General features: G+C 50.9%; 1 protein-coding gene across 8 annotated transcripts in view; it reads right to left on the bottom strand.

Moving 5' to 3' along the window:
• Nucleotides 1-3,150: 3,150 nt before the first annotated feature.
• The window catches only part of LOC138764489 (threonine--tRNA ligase 1, cytoplasmic-like), a 179,605-nt gene continuing 167,026 nt past the window's right edge, over nucleotides 3,151-15,729 (bottom strand). For 6 of the 8 annotated variants that reach the window (XM_069940482.1, XM_069940483.1, XM_069940484.1 and 3 more), the window contains 3 exons: nucleotides 14,295-14,367; nucleotides 11,920-12,034; nucleotides 8,936-9,637 (listed from right to left, as the gene is read on the bottom strand). In XM_069940482.1, coding sequence (XP_069796583.1) covers nucleotides 9,489-9,637; nucleotides 11,920-12,034; nucleotides 14,295-14,367 — 337 coding nt within the window. In that variant the 3' untranslated portion in view covers nucleotides 8,936-9,488. Of the gene's footprint in view, nucleotides 4,395-8,935; nucleotides 9,638-11,919; nucleotides 12,035-12,468; nucleotides 12,731-14,294; nucleotides 14,368-15,729 lie in introns of those variants that run through there. The other 2 variants (XM_069940478.1, XM_069940479.1) reach the window with 2 other exon arrangements.

The raw sequence follows: 15,729 nt of genomic DNA on the forward strand, positions 1-15,729 counted from the left end.
ACCCCCAGACACGTCTTCCCCTCTCTGCCTCCCTCGACCACTCAACCCTTCCCACATCCATCGCCCCTGCCCCTGTGGCTGCACCACTTGCGCCCACACCTCCTCACTCACTGCCATTCGGGGCCTCCAAACAATACCAACACGTGCTTCCTGTCCTAGTGAAGTCAAGGGGACGCGACCCCGTCCTCATCGAGGGCTCAGTACTGGGAGAGGGTCAAGGACTTCAAATTCCTGGGGTGTCAACATCTCCGAGGATCTGTCCTGGAAGCGCCATGTAGATGATATCATGAAGAAGGCTCACCAGTGGCTATACTTTGTGAGGTGTCTGAGGAGATTCGTTATGTCACCGAAGACTCACGTAAACTTCTACAGGTGGAGAACATTCTGGCTGGTTGCATCACTGCCTGGTACAGAGGCACCAACTCTCAGGACAAGAATGAACTCCAGAGGGCTGTTAACTCGGCCTGCGGCAACACAGGTGCCAGACTTCACTCTATCGAGGACATCGACATAAGGCGGTGTCTTAAAAAAGAAGCCCCTATCCTCAAAGACCCAGGCCGTTCCCTCTTCACTCTGCTACCATCGGGAAGGAGGTGCAGGAGCCTGAAGACGAGCACCCAGTGACATAAGGACGGCTTTTTCCTCTCCGCCATCAGATTCCTGAATGGACAATGAACCACAGACTTACATTTCGTGCACGCTTATTATTATAGTAGTCATGTGGTGCGATGGTTATAATGTGAATGTTTGCCCTTTGACGCTGCCGCAAAACACGGAATTCCATGGCAGTAAATCCTGACTCAAGCCCGAAACATCGGTTGCTACATAAAGCACGCGCTTGACCTGCTGAGTTTCTCCAGTGTTGTGTTTTTACTTGGGGGTCTGCAGACCTATGTCTTTTGCTCAGGGGGATGGGGTTGGGAGGGTGGCTATTTAGGCCCGGAATTCCGAGGAACATCATGCCTCCGGTGGGAGGGTGGGCCGAGAACCTTCGGAATCTCTACCCTAGAAAACTGCCAGTGCTCAGGCTACAATCAAGGGCTAAAGCAGGAAGGTAGGACTGAAATGGAGGATTAGGCAGGGCAGTGACGAGCAGAGGACGAGAGGTCACGTGAGAACTCTGTGGCACACCAATGATCCACATTCACGGCCCAAAGTGCTGCACTCAAAGGACGATGCTATTGTCTGTTTCTTATGAGATAGATTCCCTTACAGGTTGCTGCACACGGCCGCCAAGATGATATGGCATTGAATAGCAGAGGGGATCCAGTGGTATCGAGGAACAGAGTCTGGATTGTATTATGTGGAATACACAGACAGTCATCACAAAGGCAGAAACTCCTGTCTGAAGCTCCGAGGAGCCCGTAAATAAAAAGACCACAGCCCCTCAGCGGGATCGTTGCCAGGCAGCAAGGAGCACGCATGGTCCATAGGTGAATGAGTGCAAGAGGAAGGCAGAACAGTGGGGTGAGGGAGAGACTGTGAGTGTGTGTGGGGGGGGGGTGTGTGTCTGGGTGTCACTGTAAGTGTGTGTGTCTGTCTGTATGAGGGTGTGTGTGTGTCTGGGTGTTGGGTGTCTCTGTGTATGTGTCTGTGTGTATGTCTGGGTCTGGGTGTCTGTGTGGGGGTGTGTGTCTGGGTGTCTATGTGTGTGTCTGGATGTCTGCGTGTGTGTCTGTGAGTGTGTGGGGGGTGTGTGTCTGGGTGTCTCTGTAAGTGTGTGTCTGGGTGTCTCTGTAAGTGTGTGTGTCTGTCTGTATGAGGGTGTCTGTGTGTCTGGGTGTCTATGTGTATGTGTCTGTGTGTGTCCATGTGTGTGTCTGGGTGTCTGTGTGGGAGTGTGTGTCTGTGTGTGGGTGTGTGTGTGTCTGGGTGTCTATGTGTATGTGTCTGTGTGTCCGTGTGTGTGTCTGGGTCTGGGTGTCTGTGTGGGGTGGTGTGTCTGGGTGTCTACATGTGTGTCTGGATGTCTGCGTGTGGGTCTGTCTGTCTGTGTGGGGGTGTTTGTGTGTCTATGTGTGTGTGTCTGGATGTCTACGTGTGTGTCTGTGAGTGTGTGGGGTGTGTGTGTGTGTGTCTCTGTAAGTGTGTGTGTCTGTCTGTATGAGGGTGTGTGTGTCTGGGTGTCTATGTGTATGTGTCTGTGTGTGTCTGGGTCTAGGTGTCTGTGTGGGGGTGTGTGTCTGGGTGTCTATGTGTGTGTCTGGATGTCTGCGTGTGGGTCTGTCTGTCTGTGTGGGGGTGTTTGTATGATGTGTGTGTGTCTGGATGTCTGCGTGTGTGTGGGGGTGTGTGTGTCTGTGTGTGTGTCTGGGTGTCTATGTGTATGTGTCTGAGTCTGGGTATCTGTGTGGGGGTGTGTGTCTGGGTGTCTATGTGTGTGTCTGGATGTCTGCGTGTGGGTCTGTCTGTCTGTGTGGGGGTGTTTGTGTGATAATGTGTGTGTGTCTGGATGTCTGCGTATGTGTGGGGGGAGGAATAGTGTATGAGAATGGGAGGGTGAGCACGTGGAACTGTCAGTGAACAGGATAGAAAATGAAAGCCAGCGAGAGAGGGACCGAATGATGGGAGAGGACACGGACACTCTGGGTGGCGGGGAGCCCAGTATCTCTCCGGCGGGGGACCTGCACAGACTGAGTGTGACTGGCTCATGGGTACCAGGTACCGGAGCTGGGATTTGAGAGGGTGGGGAAGGCACTGAAGGTTTCCTGGTCGTGTTAGATCTGGACCTTGGGTTGCTGATGGATCAAACAGGAGCCTGAGCGGCTGCAGGCAAATCCACAGGCACTCGGGACCCTGAAGGGCCTCTCTTCCCCCTATCGTTAGGGGAGCTGGGCAATGCCCATGGTGACTCTTTGCTGCCTTAATGCAGGCAGAAGGTGAAGTAGATCACGTATGTTATATGTTTAATGTATTATGTTACCTGACATCGATCCTTCGCTGCCTTAATGCAGGCAGGTGAAGTAGATCATGTATGTTACCTGACAATAAAAGGAACGTTAAGTCGAGCATTGTCACCACAGAATCTGATCACAACCTTGAGGGGCACCTTGGGGCAGGCAATAAATGCTGGCCCAACTGTGGGCATCGCGAGAGCCAGGATGAAGTCCAAAGAGAAAATAGCGGAAACACTCAGCAAGCCAGCCATGACCCGCGGAAAGTGAAACAGAGGCAGCGTTGCAAGGTAAAGGCAGAGAAACCTTTCTCCACCACTGTTTTTACTTCAACCACGGAGTCTGCAGACTTTCGTATTTTTACCATCAGAGCCAACGTTTCAATTCCAACACCTTGCTTCTCTCCTCACAGATGAGCGTTTCCGACAGTTTCTGCTTTACAAGGTTTCCAGCATTGGTAGTGTTTTGTTTAAAAAGTTCCACTGACGAGATGTAACCTCCTTTTTAGCCCATGAAACAGGAAAGGCTGTGGACGCTGGGATTGCAGTGAAAATGCACGGAAATGCTGGGCGAACTCAGCCAGCCTTTTCAGTGTCCATAGGAGACAAAGATCTATTGCCGGCATTTCGGGCCTGAGCCCTTCAAGGAATGAGCAAAAAACTGGAAATCTCAGAATACAGACAGCAGGGGAGAGGTCTGGACCAACAACTGGTGTCAATTGGATATGATAAAGAGGAGAGGGGAGAATCGATTTTGTCTCTGTGAAAAGAAACAGAGAAAATGGGGAGAGAGAGCTGGGTAATGTTGGAAGGAGGAGGGAGTAAGTGAGGGGGTGAGGGTTTAACGAAAGCCAGAGAATTCAATATTAATATCATCCAATTGGAAGGTGTCCAGTTAAATTTTTTAGGTATTTAAATTTAGACATGCAGCACAGTAACAGGCCATTCGGCCCATGAATCCATGCCACCCAATTTACACCCCATTGACGTACAAACCCCGGTACATTTCAAACAGTGGGAGGAAACTGGAGCCCGCCCCCCCCCCCGGGAAAACCCACACAGACACAGGGATAACTCCTTACAGACTGCGCGGGATTCAAATCCCGGCCCCGACCGCTGGCACTGTAAAGGCATGGTGCTAACCGCTATGTCAAACAAGCAGCCCCGTTTTGCGGGTGGTCTCAGAATGGCAGTGCTTGAGACCATGGACAGACACATGGGCAAGGGATTGTGGCGGGGAATTGAAATGGGCGGCCACTGAGAGAGATCCAGGCTATTTGCGGCGGACAGGACGGAGGTGCCCAACGAAGCGTCCTCCTGGTCTGCGCCCAACATGAAGACCACAAAGGGAGCAACGGGAAAACCCTTCCTGCCTCACTCACAAATGAGGGTGGGTACTTTCGGTTGTGGGAGCCAGGCAAACTCTCAGCCCCTTCATCTTCCCTGCGCTGGGTTCTGCCAGCTCCCACCAGTCCTCTTCATCTTCCACAGCTGCAGAATTCTGCCGTGGAAAGAAAACACAGAGTAATTGGGTGATGTTAACAGGACTGTATAAAAGCAGCCTGATGTGACCCAGATTGGAATGATCCCTCCTGGAGCTGGCCAGATTGAGTCAGCCCAGATGTTGCCGAGCGTTACACATCTCAATCAAGGCAGCTGGGAAGAGCCACGGCTGAATGTGGGAGACTGTCCGTTCCGAAGAGCACTGCCATCATGTGGCGTGCTGACACAGAGGACCGACTGACTCTGACAACCTGGGTACTTTCTCATCGGAAGATCACAGTCAGTACGAATTGGAAACAATGTCTCCTCCTCCCTAATTATCAATACAGGCACACCCCAAGGACACGTGCTCAGCCCACTGCTCTCCTCGTTCTACACCCATGACTGTGTGGCCAGGCACAATTCCAGTGCCATTTACAAGTTTGCCAATGAGCCCACAGTCGTCGTCGGAATCACAAATGGCAACGAGGAAGTGAACAGAAGGGAGGTCGATCAGCTCGTTGAACGGGGGTAACGACAACAACCTTGTGCTCAACGTCAGCAAAACCAAGGAGATGATTGTAGACTTCAGAAGGAAGCCAGGGGAACACGAACCATCCTCATCAAGAGCTCAGTAGTGGAGAGGGTCAAGAACTTCAAATTCCTGGATACCAACATCTCCGAGGATCTGTCCTGGGGCCTTCAGGTCGATGCGATCACGAATATATAGCCAGCGGCTATACTTTGTGAGATGTTTGAAGAGGTTCGGTACATCACCGAAGACTCTTGAAAACCTACGGGTGGAGAACATTCCAGCTGGTTGCATCACTGCCTGGTAGAGAGGCACTAACTCTCAGGACAAGAATAAACTCCAGAGGGTTGTGAACTCGACCTGTATCATCACAGGCGCCAGACCTCATTCCATCGAGGACATCAACATGAGACAGTGTCTTAAAAAAGTAGCCTCTATCCTCAAAGACCCCACCACCCAGGCCAGGCCCTCTTCACTCTGCTACCATTGGGGAAAAGGGACAGGAGTCTGAAGACGAGCAAGAGGATGGCTTCTTCCCCTCCGCCATCAAATTCCTGAATGAACCACAGACATGGCCTCACTTTTCGTGCACGATTATTTTTATAGTCATGTTGTGGGATGGTGATAATGTGAATGTTTGCCCTGTGACGCTGCCGCAAAACACCGAATTTCATGGCTTGTTCACGACAATAAATTCTGATTCTGACTAACCCATTTCAGGGCTTTCATTCTGAAGAATTGAATTAATTGTCAAGAAATTAATGGTTTTGCAGCTTTATAGGTGCAGATATTGCTCTAACCACACTTCAAAATGAAATAAAAAGTAAAATAAAATAGGAAAGAGTGAGGTCAGGCCTGTAGTTCATTATCAATTGAGACCATGACACGTCTCGATTTAGGAATTCTTTAGCTTTTTGTCTACCGTAAGGCAGAGAGTCACCACTTTGTCCAGCTCCCCTCACAGAAACCTAGGCCAAGATGCCAAAATCTCTCTTTACAACCCTGTTGACCTGTGGCGCTACTTTCAGGGAATGATGTACTTGTATTCCCAGGTCCCTCTGTTCTCCCGCACGCCTCAGTGCCCAACCATTCACTGTGTACGTCCTTTCTTGGTTTGTCCTTCCAAAATGGAGCACATCACACTTGTCTTCATTAAATTCCATCTGCTATTTTACAACCCATTTTTCCAGCTGGTCCAGATCCCTCTGCAAGCTTTGAAAACCTTCCCCGCTGTCCACAACACCTCCAATCTTAGTGTCATCTGCAAACTTGCTGATCCAATTCACCACGTTATTATCCAGAGCATTGATATAGATGACAAACAGCAATGGCCCCAGCACCGATCCCTGAGGCACACCATTAGTCACAGGTCTCCAGTCTGAGAACCAATCATCTCTCTGGCTTCTCCCGTCCAGCCATTTGTCGAATCCAGTTCACTACTTCACCATGAACACCGAGCGCATGAACCTTCCTGACTAACCTCCCACGTGGAACCTTGCCAAAGGCATTACTAAAGTCCATGAGAACAACATCCACCGCCTTTCCCTCATCAGCATTCCTGGTAATGTCCTTGAAAACAAACACAACCTACCAGGCACAAAGCCATGTTGACTATCTCTAATCACTCCTTGTCTATCCCAACACCTTGGACACCTTCCAGTAATTTACCAACTAATGATGTGGCTCACCGCCACCGACTAACGAAGCCGGCATCTCATGTGCCCTCTTAACTATCCCGCACGGCAGCCTTGAGAGCCCCTCCAGTCCGCAGTTTCAGGGCACGGCTTTTTCCCAGCTCTCTGAACGTAAACCTCCTGCTGCCCAGCAGGGAGGGGGAGTGACTCAGACAGGGCCAACGTGGGTGTAAGGCAGAGTTCGGACGTGACTGGTGGTCAGGAGCCAGCAGCAGTGTCCTGGGGAGGGTCCGCTGGGGGAACATGGACGTGCATTGCCATCCGAAGCCAGCAATCTCCCGGCCCATTGCTGCAGAAAAATTTGTACATTTACCTCTTTAAGAAGGGCAACTCAGTGCTGGCCAAATGTTTTTATTGTCAAGATAGGATCTTGACTGGGTTGAACTCTCTGCCCTGTTTCTCACCGGCGCCATGCTCATCAGCTGCATTTCCCCTGGTCTGGCTCCAGCCCACTGTCTACACGGCAGAGACACAGTCTGAGACTGCATGTCCGAGTCTCCCTCACCTTCCACAGGAGCTTTGTCTAGAGCAGTGGTTCTCAACCTTTTCCTTTCCCCTCACATCCCACTTTAAGTAATCCCTAGGCCATCAGTGCTCTGTGATCAGTAAGGGGTTGCTTAAGGTGGGATGTGGGTGGGAAGAAAAAGTTTGAAACCCACTGTTTTAATCATCCCTCATGGACTCGTTATGTGCACTGTTTCAGAACTCCAAAGGAAATGGGCCAATGACAATTTTTCTCCAGCAAAATATTTCAGTAACAATTGGGTCTAGAGCAGTGATTCTCAACCTTCCCACCCACAGCCCACCTTAAATAATCCCTTACTAATCACAGAGCACCAATGGCCAAGGGATTTCTTAAAGTGATCTGTGAATGGAGAGAAAAAGGTTGAGAACCACTGGGTTAGAATGTCCTGGCCGACTGCATCACCGTATGGGTACGATTGATGCAGAGAAATGGATCGGAGATCTATACACAGGACCATAAGAGCGGCAGAGACTGGAGTCTCCCTCACCCCCATCCATGTGACTGACTAGGATCTTTGTCTGAAGTGGGCACGTGACATCATCGAGGACCCCTTCCACCCCCAGCAGATGGCATCTTTCAGCTGCTCCCATCAGGGAAGAGATGCAGGAGGATCAGAGCCAGCACCACCAGGTGGTGGCAGAACAAGCCTAATTGGGGGGGGGGGGGAGGGCACCATGGGTGGGGTGAGGGCACCAGGGGTGGGGTGTTCGAAGACTCACTCACCGGAGTGGGGGAGAGAGTAGGTGCCATGAACCTCCTCCGTGCTCCACCATCACATTTCACCCTCCCTCCAGCATAACGTTCCCCCAACTGATGCTGAGTCTGGCCCACACCACCAAGCTGGGGAACAGCTTCTTCCCACGGGCAGTGAGAACGCTGAACGACCAAAGGGGGAACTACTCGCACTGACCCTCCGAGACCCTCATATTCATGAAACAGTGGTTATTTGTGTAGATTAAATACTTGTCCTGAATGTGTATTGTCTGTCTGTGTGTGTGTGTTGTGTCTGCGCGTTTTGTACTGAGGACCGGAGAACGCTGTTTCGTCGAGTTGTACTTGGTCAATGAGATGACAATAAACTTGACTTGACTTGAAGCCACTTGTTCACCTTCACCTGTCATCCTCGGGAACTGCACAGGCACAGGCATGCACTGGGACCAACCAACACTCACGTGCCCACACACGGAGACGCTCGCCAGCCCACGATCAGGGATGCATCAGCTGCAGGCAGACACATGCCCACACACCAAGAGACTCTCAGAGCGACACACGCACAAGCACGCCCGCGGAGACCAGGCACGAGCGTGGACGAAAACAGACAAACACACACAGAGACAGACCACAGGCAGTGAGGCTGGCTGCTGAACGATGGCTGCTGCAATTCTCCATGACTATTTATTAAGAATATTTATTTTAATAAATGTGCACGTCATGTGTATCTGCATCATTTGTCTGTGTGTGTAAGTGTCTGTGCATGTGTTTCACACTGTGGATTGGAGAACGCTGTTTCGTAGGGTTGCAGCACATTGCACACCCGCATATACACACACGGGTACATACACACACACAGACACATACACAGAGGTACAGGCACACACACGCACGCACAGGTAATACACACAAACAGAGGTACATACACCCCCCAACACACACACACACACACAGACACAGATATATACACATACACACATACACAGACACAGATATATACACATACACACGCAATCAGACCCGCACACATTGGCACAGGAGCAAACACATACATGGGCACGGGCACAGAGAGTCAAGCAAGCACATGAGCCAAGACCTTGGTTTGATCAAGGAGTACCTGAATCTTTATGGGTCACAAGGAGGCAGAATGAACAGCGGACAGATTATGGAGAAAATATTCGACCACCTCCCCAGCTTCGTCAGTGTGTGGACTCCACTGTCACAGCCCGTCCTCAGGAAAAACACGGCACCTTGCCTCTCTGCTCGATCACTGCCCGGCGTCCCCAAGGCTTCCCACACACCCATGGCTCCCGACCCAGGCAGGGCAAAGTGGCACATCGAGGACCACCGATGCTTCCCCAACTTGCGTGCGCACATGGTTCACAGTGAATGCCTCCACGGCGCTCCCTTCTCACCCTGGCTCGGTGACCCGATACTCCACTCCCTTCCTCCTCGATCTCCCATATCCCCAGCTCACTCAGACCCGTCCCACGGATTCTGAGCGGCTGAGCCAGCCCCCTGACCGCCGAGAAGTGTTCAAGCAGGCAGAGGGCTCGAGAATGGTCCGGGGTTGGGGGGGTCGCATCAGAAAAATAGCAGGGGAGTGCCTCAATGCCCCCTTCCCCAACCCGCTGCTGACCAGCCAGCTTGTCAAAACTCCTCCTCCGCGTTCCTGCATCGCGATTCCTTCAGCTGGTTCAGCCTCCGCACTGTGTCCGACAGATCCCGCATCCCGTGCTGCCTCTTGTCCCTCGTGCGCACATTGACAGTGCCGCTCAACCTTTCCTTCTCGCCGACAACTGTGACAAGTTTAAAAATAAACCGAATGGTGAGAGCCAGGCTCAAGCTGCCAGGTGGAGAGACCTACACCCATTGGTCAGACCAAGCTAAACCACTCCCCCTTCAACAACACGGAATCCAATGTCCAAGGTTCAAAATCGTTCCTGCACGTGACAACGCTGGCAACTGGAGCCCCAGGATGCTGGGCTTCGTTCGTCGGGGGATGGAGTTCAGGAGTCGAGAGGTCATGTTGCAGCTCTACAAATCCCTGCTGAGACCCCACTTGGAGTGTTGCGTTCAGTTTTGGTCACCTTGTTACAGGAAGGGTGTGGCAGCTATGGAGAGGGGGCAGAGGAGATTCACCAGGATTGGAAAATAAGCCTTATGAGGCAAGGTGAGCAGAGCTGGGCTTTGTGAAGTGAAGAAGGTTGAGAGGAGAGGTCTACAAGATTCTGAGAGGCATAGATAGGGTGGATGGCCAGTGTCTGGTTTCCCAGGGCAGGAGTAGTAAACACCAGAGGACATGTGTACAAAGTGAAGGGAGTGAAGTTTAGGGGTGAGTTTATTTTTTACATGGAGAGTGTGGGTGCCTGGAATGCATAGCTGGAGCTGGTGGTGGAGGCTATAACTATAGGGGCATTTAAGAGACTCTTAGACGGGCACGTGGATGAAAGGAAAATAGAGAGTTACAGGGTAAGGAGGGATAGTACATTTTTTTGATAGGAATATCTGGGTCAGCACAACATTGAGGGCTGAAGGGCCTGTACTGTGGTGTAGTGTTCTATGACAGGCCTGTACTCTGCTGTAGTGTTCTATGACAGGCCTCTACTGTGAAGTTCTATGATGGGCCTGTACAGTGGTGTAGTGTTCTATGATGGGCCTGTACTGTGCTGTAGTGTTCTATAATGGGTCTGTACTGTGCTGTAGTGTTCTATGAAGGGTCTGTACTGTGCTGTAGTGTTCTATGACAGGCCTGTACTGTGGTGTAGTGTTCTATGACAGGCCTCTACTGTGAAGTTCTATGATGGGCCTGTACTGTGCTGTGGTGTTCTATGATGGCCCTGTACAGTGGTGTAGTGTTCTATGACGGGCCTGTACTGTGCTGTAGTGTTCTATGACGGGCCTGTACTGTGCTGTAGTGCTCTATGACGGGCCTGTACTGTGCTGTAGTGTTCTATGATGGGCCTGTACTGTGCTGTAGTGTTCTATGAAGGGTCTGTACTGTGCTGTAGTGTTCTATGATGGGCCTGTACTGTGCTGTGGTGTTCTATGATGGCCCTGTACAGTGGTGTAGTGTTCTATGACGGGCCTGTACTGTGCTGTAGTGTTCTATGACGGGCCTGTACTGTGCTATAGTGTTCTATGACAGGCCTGTACTGTCTACTCCTGTAATCGAGAAATTACAGGAAACATTTCCGAGGGAGATGATAAATAAAAGGCAGGGACTGATCGAATCCAGTCAACAACAGGATGACACAGTTAGTGGTGTTACAGAGCCAGTGATCCGGGTTCGAATCCGGATACGCCTTAATAAGATCCCGTCCAATCAATTGGGGTGGGAGGGCGGAGGGCTGTTTTTGCACTCGGATGCCCCAACTTTTGACGTGCTCAGACTCTTGACCATTTGTGATGTGCATGAATGACTTGGACACGGGAGGCAGGGGCGGTCAATGTGTGGATGAGGTGGAGGTTGGCTAAGCAGATGTCAGTGCAGAGGGGAGACATAGGCTGCGGAGGGATTTCAGGGTTGGTGTAAACGTGGCATGGAGGTTAATATGGGCCAATGCGAGGCGAGTATGAATGCAGGTGGGACACCGTGAAAGGCAGAGAGTGCGGACAAATGGAGGTAACCTGGGGCTAACCCATAAATCTGGAAATTTGTGATGGGACGGTGTGGAGGGAGCTTCCCTCTGTATCTGACCCCGGGAGTGTGTAATGGGACGGTGGAGAGGGAGCTTCACTCTGTGTCTGACTGGGGGAGTGTGTGATGGGACAGTGTGGATGGAGCTTCACTCTTTTTCTGACCCCGGGAGTGTGTGATGGGACGGTGTGGAGGGAGCTTCACTTTGTGTCTGACCCCGGGAGTGTATGATGGACAGTGTGGAGGGAGCTTCACTCTGTGTCTGACCCCCGGGAGTGTGTGATGGGACGGTGCGGACGGAGCTTCACTCTGTATCTACACAGATCTGCCCTTGTGCAAAGGTGAGAACCTTGGAACCTGGAATAGAAAGCATTCACGCCCCAACATTTCTCCCACTGAAGGCACGGAAAACAAAGAGGAATATGCTGCGTGATACATTACTGAGAATGAAGTTGTACTGTGCAAGCTGTGCATTGCGGATTTTCCTGTTCAGCGTGGATCCCAGATCAAGGCTGATGTCCGCCATAAAGCCGGCCTCTCTGAGCTGCTGATGTACCTGTGACCAACACACCCAGCGGTCAAGCCTTACATTTCGTTTTCGTTTCTTAAATCCCAGTCAGCCCCACTCCCCTGCCTTCTCCCCATAACCTTTGATGCCCTGACTATTCAAATAGCCATCAACCTCTGGCTTAAGTACACCCAGCGACCTGGCGTCCACAACTGCCCTTAGCAACAAATTCCAGAGGTTCACCGCTCTCTGGCTGAAGAAGTTGCTCCACATCTGTTTTATTTGGGTGCCTTTTTTTGGATTTATTATCAGAGTACATACACAACATGACAGACAACCCTGGGATTCTTTTCCCTGCGGGAGCGGCAGAATTACCACCGATTGGCAGTGCAAGAAAAAACCCACAATGTACACTTGTAAACATATAAAATGTAAACAAACTGACTGTGCAAAAAAAATCAATAAAGTGCAAAGTAAGAGACCTTAAATGAGCCCCTGATTGAGTTTGTTGTTGATAGTGAAGGGGTAGCAGCTGTTCCTGAACCCGGTAGAGCGGGTCTTGTGGCACCAAGACCTCTTTCCTGATGGCGGCAGCGAGAACAGAGTGTGTGCTGGGTGGTGAAGGTCCTTGACAATCACTGCACGTTCCCTGTAGATGTTCTCCATGGTGGGGAGGGTTTTGCCTGTGATGTCCACTACCTGCCGACCGGTGCTAAAGCCAATAGCTCTGTTCTGTTGAAGGAACTGACAGCACTTTTTTTAAAATGAAAGAAATCCTGCAACTGTGGGCGTCCGTGGCCAAAATGACGGTGCCCAGGCACCATACTCTGGGAGAACACCAGAAACAGGATTAAACCCCACCCCCCCAACCCCTGTGAGGAGGCTCGGCAACTCTCAAGGAGTCACACAAGTCAATAGGACAGTTGAAAGGCCTGTGGGACGCTGGGCTTCATTAGGAGCACTGAGTCACGAGTCGAGAGGTGACGTTGCAGCTCTTACGAAACTCTGGTGAAGGCCACACTTTGAACATTGTGCTCAGTTCTGGTTGCCTCATTACCGGAAAGATGTCACAAGCTTCAGCGAGGGGGTAGAGGAGATTTACCAGGATGTTGCCTGGATCGGAGAGCGAGGCAGCGTTAGCAGAGCTGGGACTTTTCTCTTTGGAGCATAGAAGGATGAGAGGAGACTTGATAAAGGTCGACAAGATTTGGTGGACGGCCAGCTCGTTTTTCCCAGGCCTAGAGTAGCAAACACCGGAGGACACTGGTTTAAGGCAAGGGAAGGAAAGTTTAGGGGAGACATCAGGGATTGTTTTTTTATTATATGGTGTTGTGGGGGCCTGGAATGCATTGCCAGGGAAGGTGGTGGAGGCTGGAACATTAGGGGCATTTAAAAGACTCTCAGACAGGTACATGGATGCAAGAAAAATAGAGGGTTCTGGGTGTGAGGGATGGAAGATTATTGAGTAGGTTTATGTAGGTCAGCACAACATCATGGGCTGAAGGGCCTGTACTGTGCTGGAATGTTCGATGTTCTGTATTCGTTCGAATTTAGGAGAATGAGGGGGGTGGGGGGAAATCTCATTGAAACATTTTGAATGTTGGAAGGCATTGACAGAGTCGATGTAGAAAGGTTGTTTCCCATGGTGGGAGAGTCTAGAACAAAGGGCACAACCTCAGGATTGAAGGGCGTCTGCTTCAGACAGAGGTGCGGAGGAATTTCTCAGCCAGAGAGCGGTGAATCTGCGGAATTTGTTGTCACTGGCGGTGGTGGAGGCCGGGTTATTGGGAGTATTTAGGGCAGAGACTGATAGTTTTTGTTTTGCCAGGGCATCAAAGGTTTTGGGGAGAAAGCTGGGCAGTGGGTAAGCTCATGATTAAGTAGTGGGGCAGACTCGATGGCTGAATGGCCTATTTCTGCTCCTGTGTCTTACGATTCAGAGGATCCAAGTAGATTCTCTCCAACCAGATGGCATTAACATTGACCTTTCCGTTTTCTGCTAACCTGCTCCTTCCATTCCCAGTTCTCCTCCCTCCCCTTTCCCTCCTTTCACCCAGCCATCCCTCTGTCCTTCCCTCTCTTCCCCTCCTATCACCGCCTGCCTTTGCGACCACATCTTCCCCCCCCCCCCCCCCCCACCACCTAATCTTCTGCTTGGACACTTGCCAACATCTACCCGTACCTTTGTTTTCTCCAGCATTGTGTGTTTTTAGATACATATGTACTCTGACAATAAATCTGAACGCTGATGTGAGCGCTAACCATGCCTCGGACTGCAGAGAGCGAAGAGCAACCACCAGCGACGTACCTGCCGTGCGTACTCCTCAGTGTTGCCTCCAATGGGAATCACCATCACCTGAGACGGCGACAGCCAGAAGGGCCTGGAAGAGAAACGGGAATAAACCTGGGCCTCGGATGAATATAGTGGAGGAGGTGGTGCAGAGGAGGCCCACCGGGGTGGATTCCGCAAACGTTAGGGGGGGGTGGTGTGTGTGACAAGGAGACATCGAGTCGCCCGGGACTGTGCTCCTTGGGGGTGGTGGGGGGGAAGAACCTCGCACAAAACGACGAAGGAAATAAAGAAGATAGAAGCAAGGAGGCTGTCTTCACTGGTGGGCGAGTAGAGGAGAAGTGGACACAGACTCAAGATGCGGGCAAGTTGGTTTAAAGAGTGGGGAGGAGAGGGAATCTGGGGAATTCACTGACCAAGGAAGCAGTGGAGGTTACCTCACTGAATGTAGTTAAGCCGTGATGGACATATTTTTGAATAATCGGAGAATTAGAGGGGTGAGGTGTTGCATTCTGGCAGGGCAAACCAAGGTAGGACATGCATAGTAAATGGTAGGACATACACAGTAAATGGTCGGGCCCTGAGGAGTGCGGAGGAGCAGGGAGATCACGGATACAGGTACATTGATCACTGAAGGAGGCATCGCATGTGGACAGGGCTATAAAAGAAGCTTTTGGCATTTTGGCCTTTATAAATCCTTGTATTGAGTATTGGACTCGGGATGTTATGGTGAAGTTGTTTAAGACTTTGGTGAGGCCAAATCTGGAGTATTGTGCGCAGATCTAATCGCCAAACTACAGGAAGGGTATCAATCGGATTGAGGGAGTGAAGAAAGGATTTACTGGGATGTTGCTGGGTCTTCAGGAGTTGAGTTACAGGGAAAGATTAAACAGGTTAGGGCTGTATTCCTTGGAGCGAAGGAGGAGAGATTTGAAAGGAGGAAAAATCCAACACCCAACCCCAACCAACCAATTTTCCCCTGCAACTGCTGCAACCGTGTCTGCCTGTCCCGCATCGGACTTGTCAGCCACAAACGAGCCTGCAGCTGACGTGGACATTTACCCCCTCCATAAATCTTCGTCCGCGAAGCCAAGCCAAAGAAAAAATAGGATGATGAGAGGTATGGACAGAGTGGATGCAAGTGGGCTCTTTCCACTTAGATTGGGGGAGATAAATACGAGAGGTCATAGTTTTAAGCTGAAAGGGTAAGGTTTAGGGGGAACTTCTTCACTCAGAGGGAGGTGGGAGTGTGGAATGAGCTGCCATCTGATGTGGTAAATTAGGGCTCGTTCATGTGTTTTAAGAATAAAGACATGGATGGTAGAGGTCTGGAGGGTTATGGAATGGGAGCAAGTCAATGGGACTAGTGGTGGGCACAGACTAGAAGGGCCAAATGGCTTGTTTGCTGTGCTGAACCATTCTATGGTTCTAGAGGGGGTACGAAACAGGAGGG

This window comes from Narcine bancroftii, chromosome 5, assembly GCF_036971445.1.
Source record: "Narcine bancroftii isolate sNarBan1 chromosome 5, sNarBan1.hap1, whole genome shotgun sequence".
Classification (NCBI taxonomy): Eukaryota; Metazoa; Chordata; class Chondrichthyes; order Torpediniformes; family Narcinidae; genus Narcine; species Narcine bancroftii.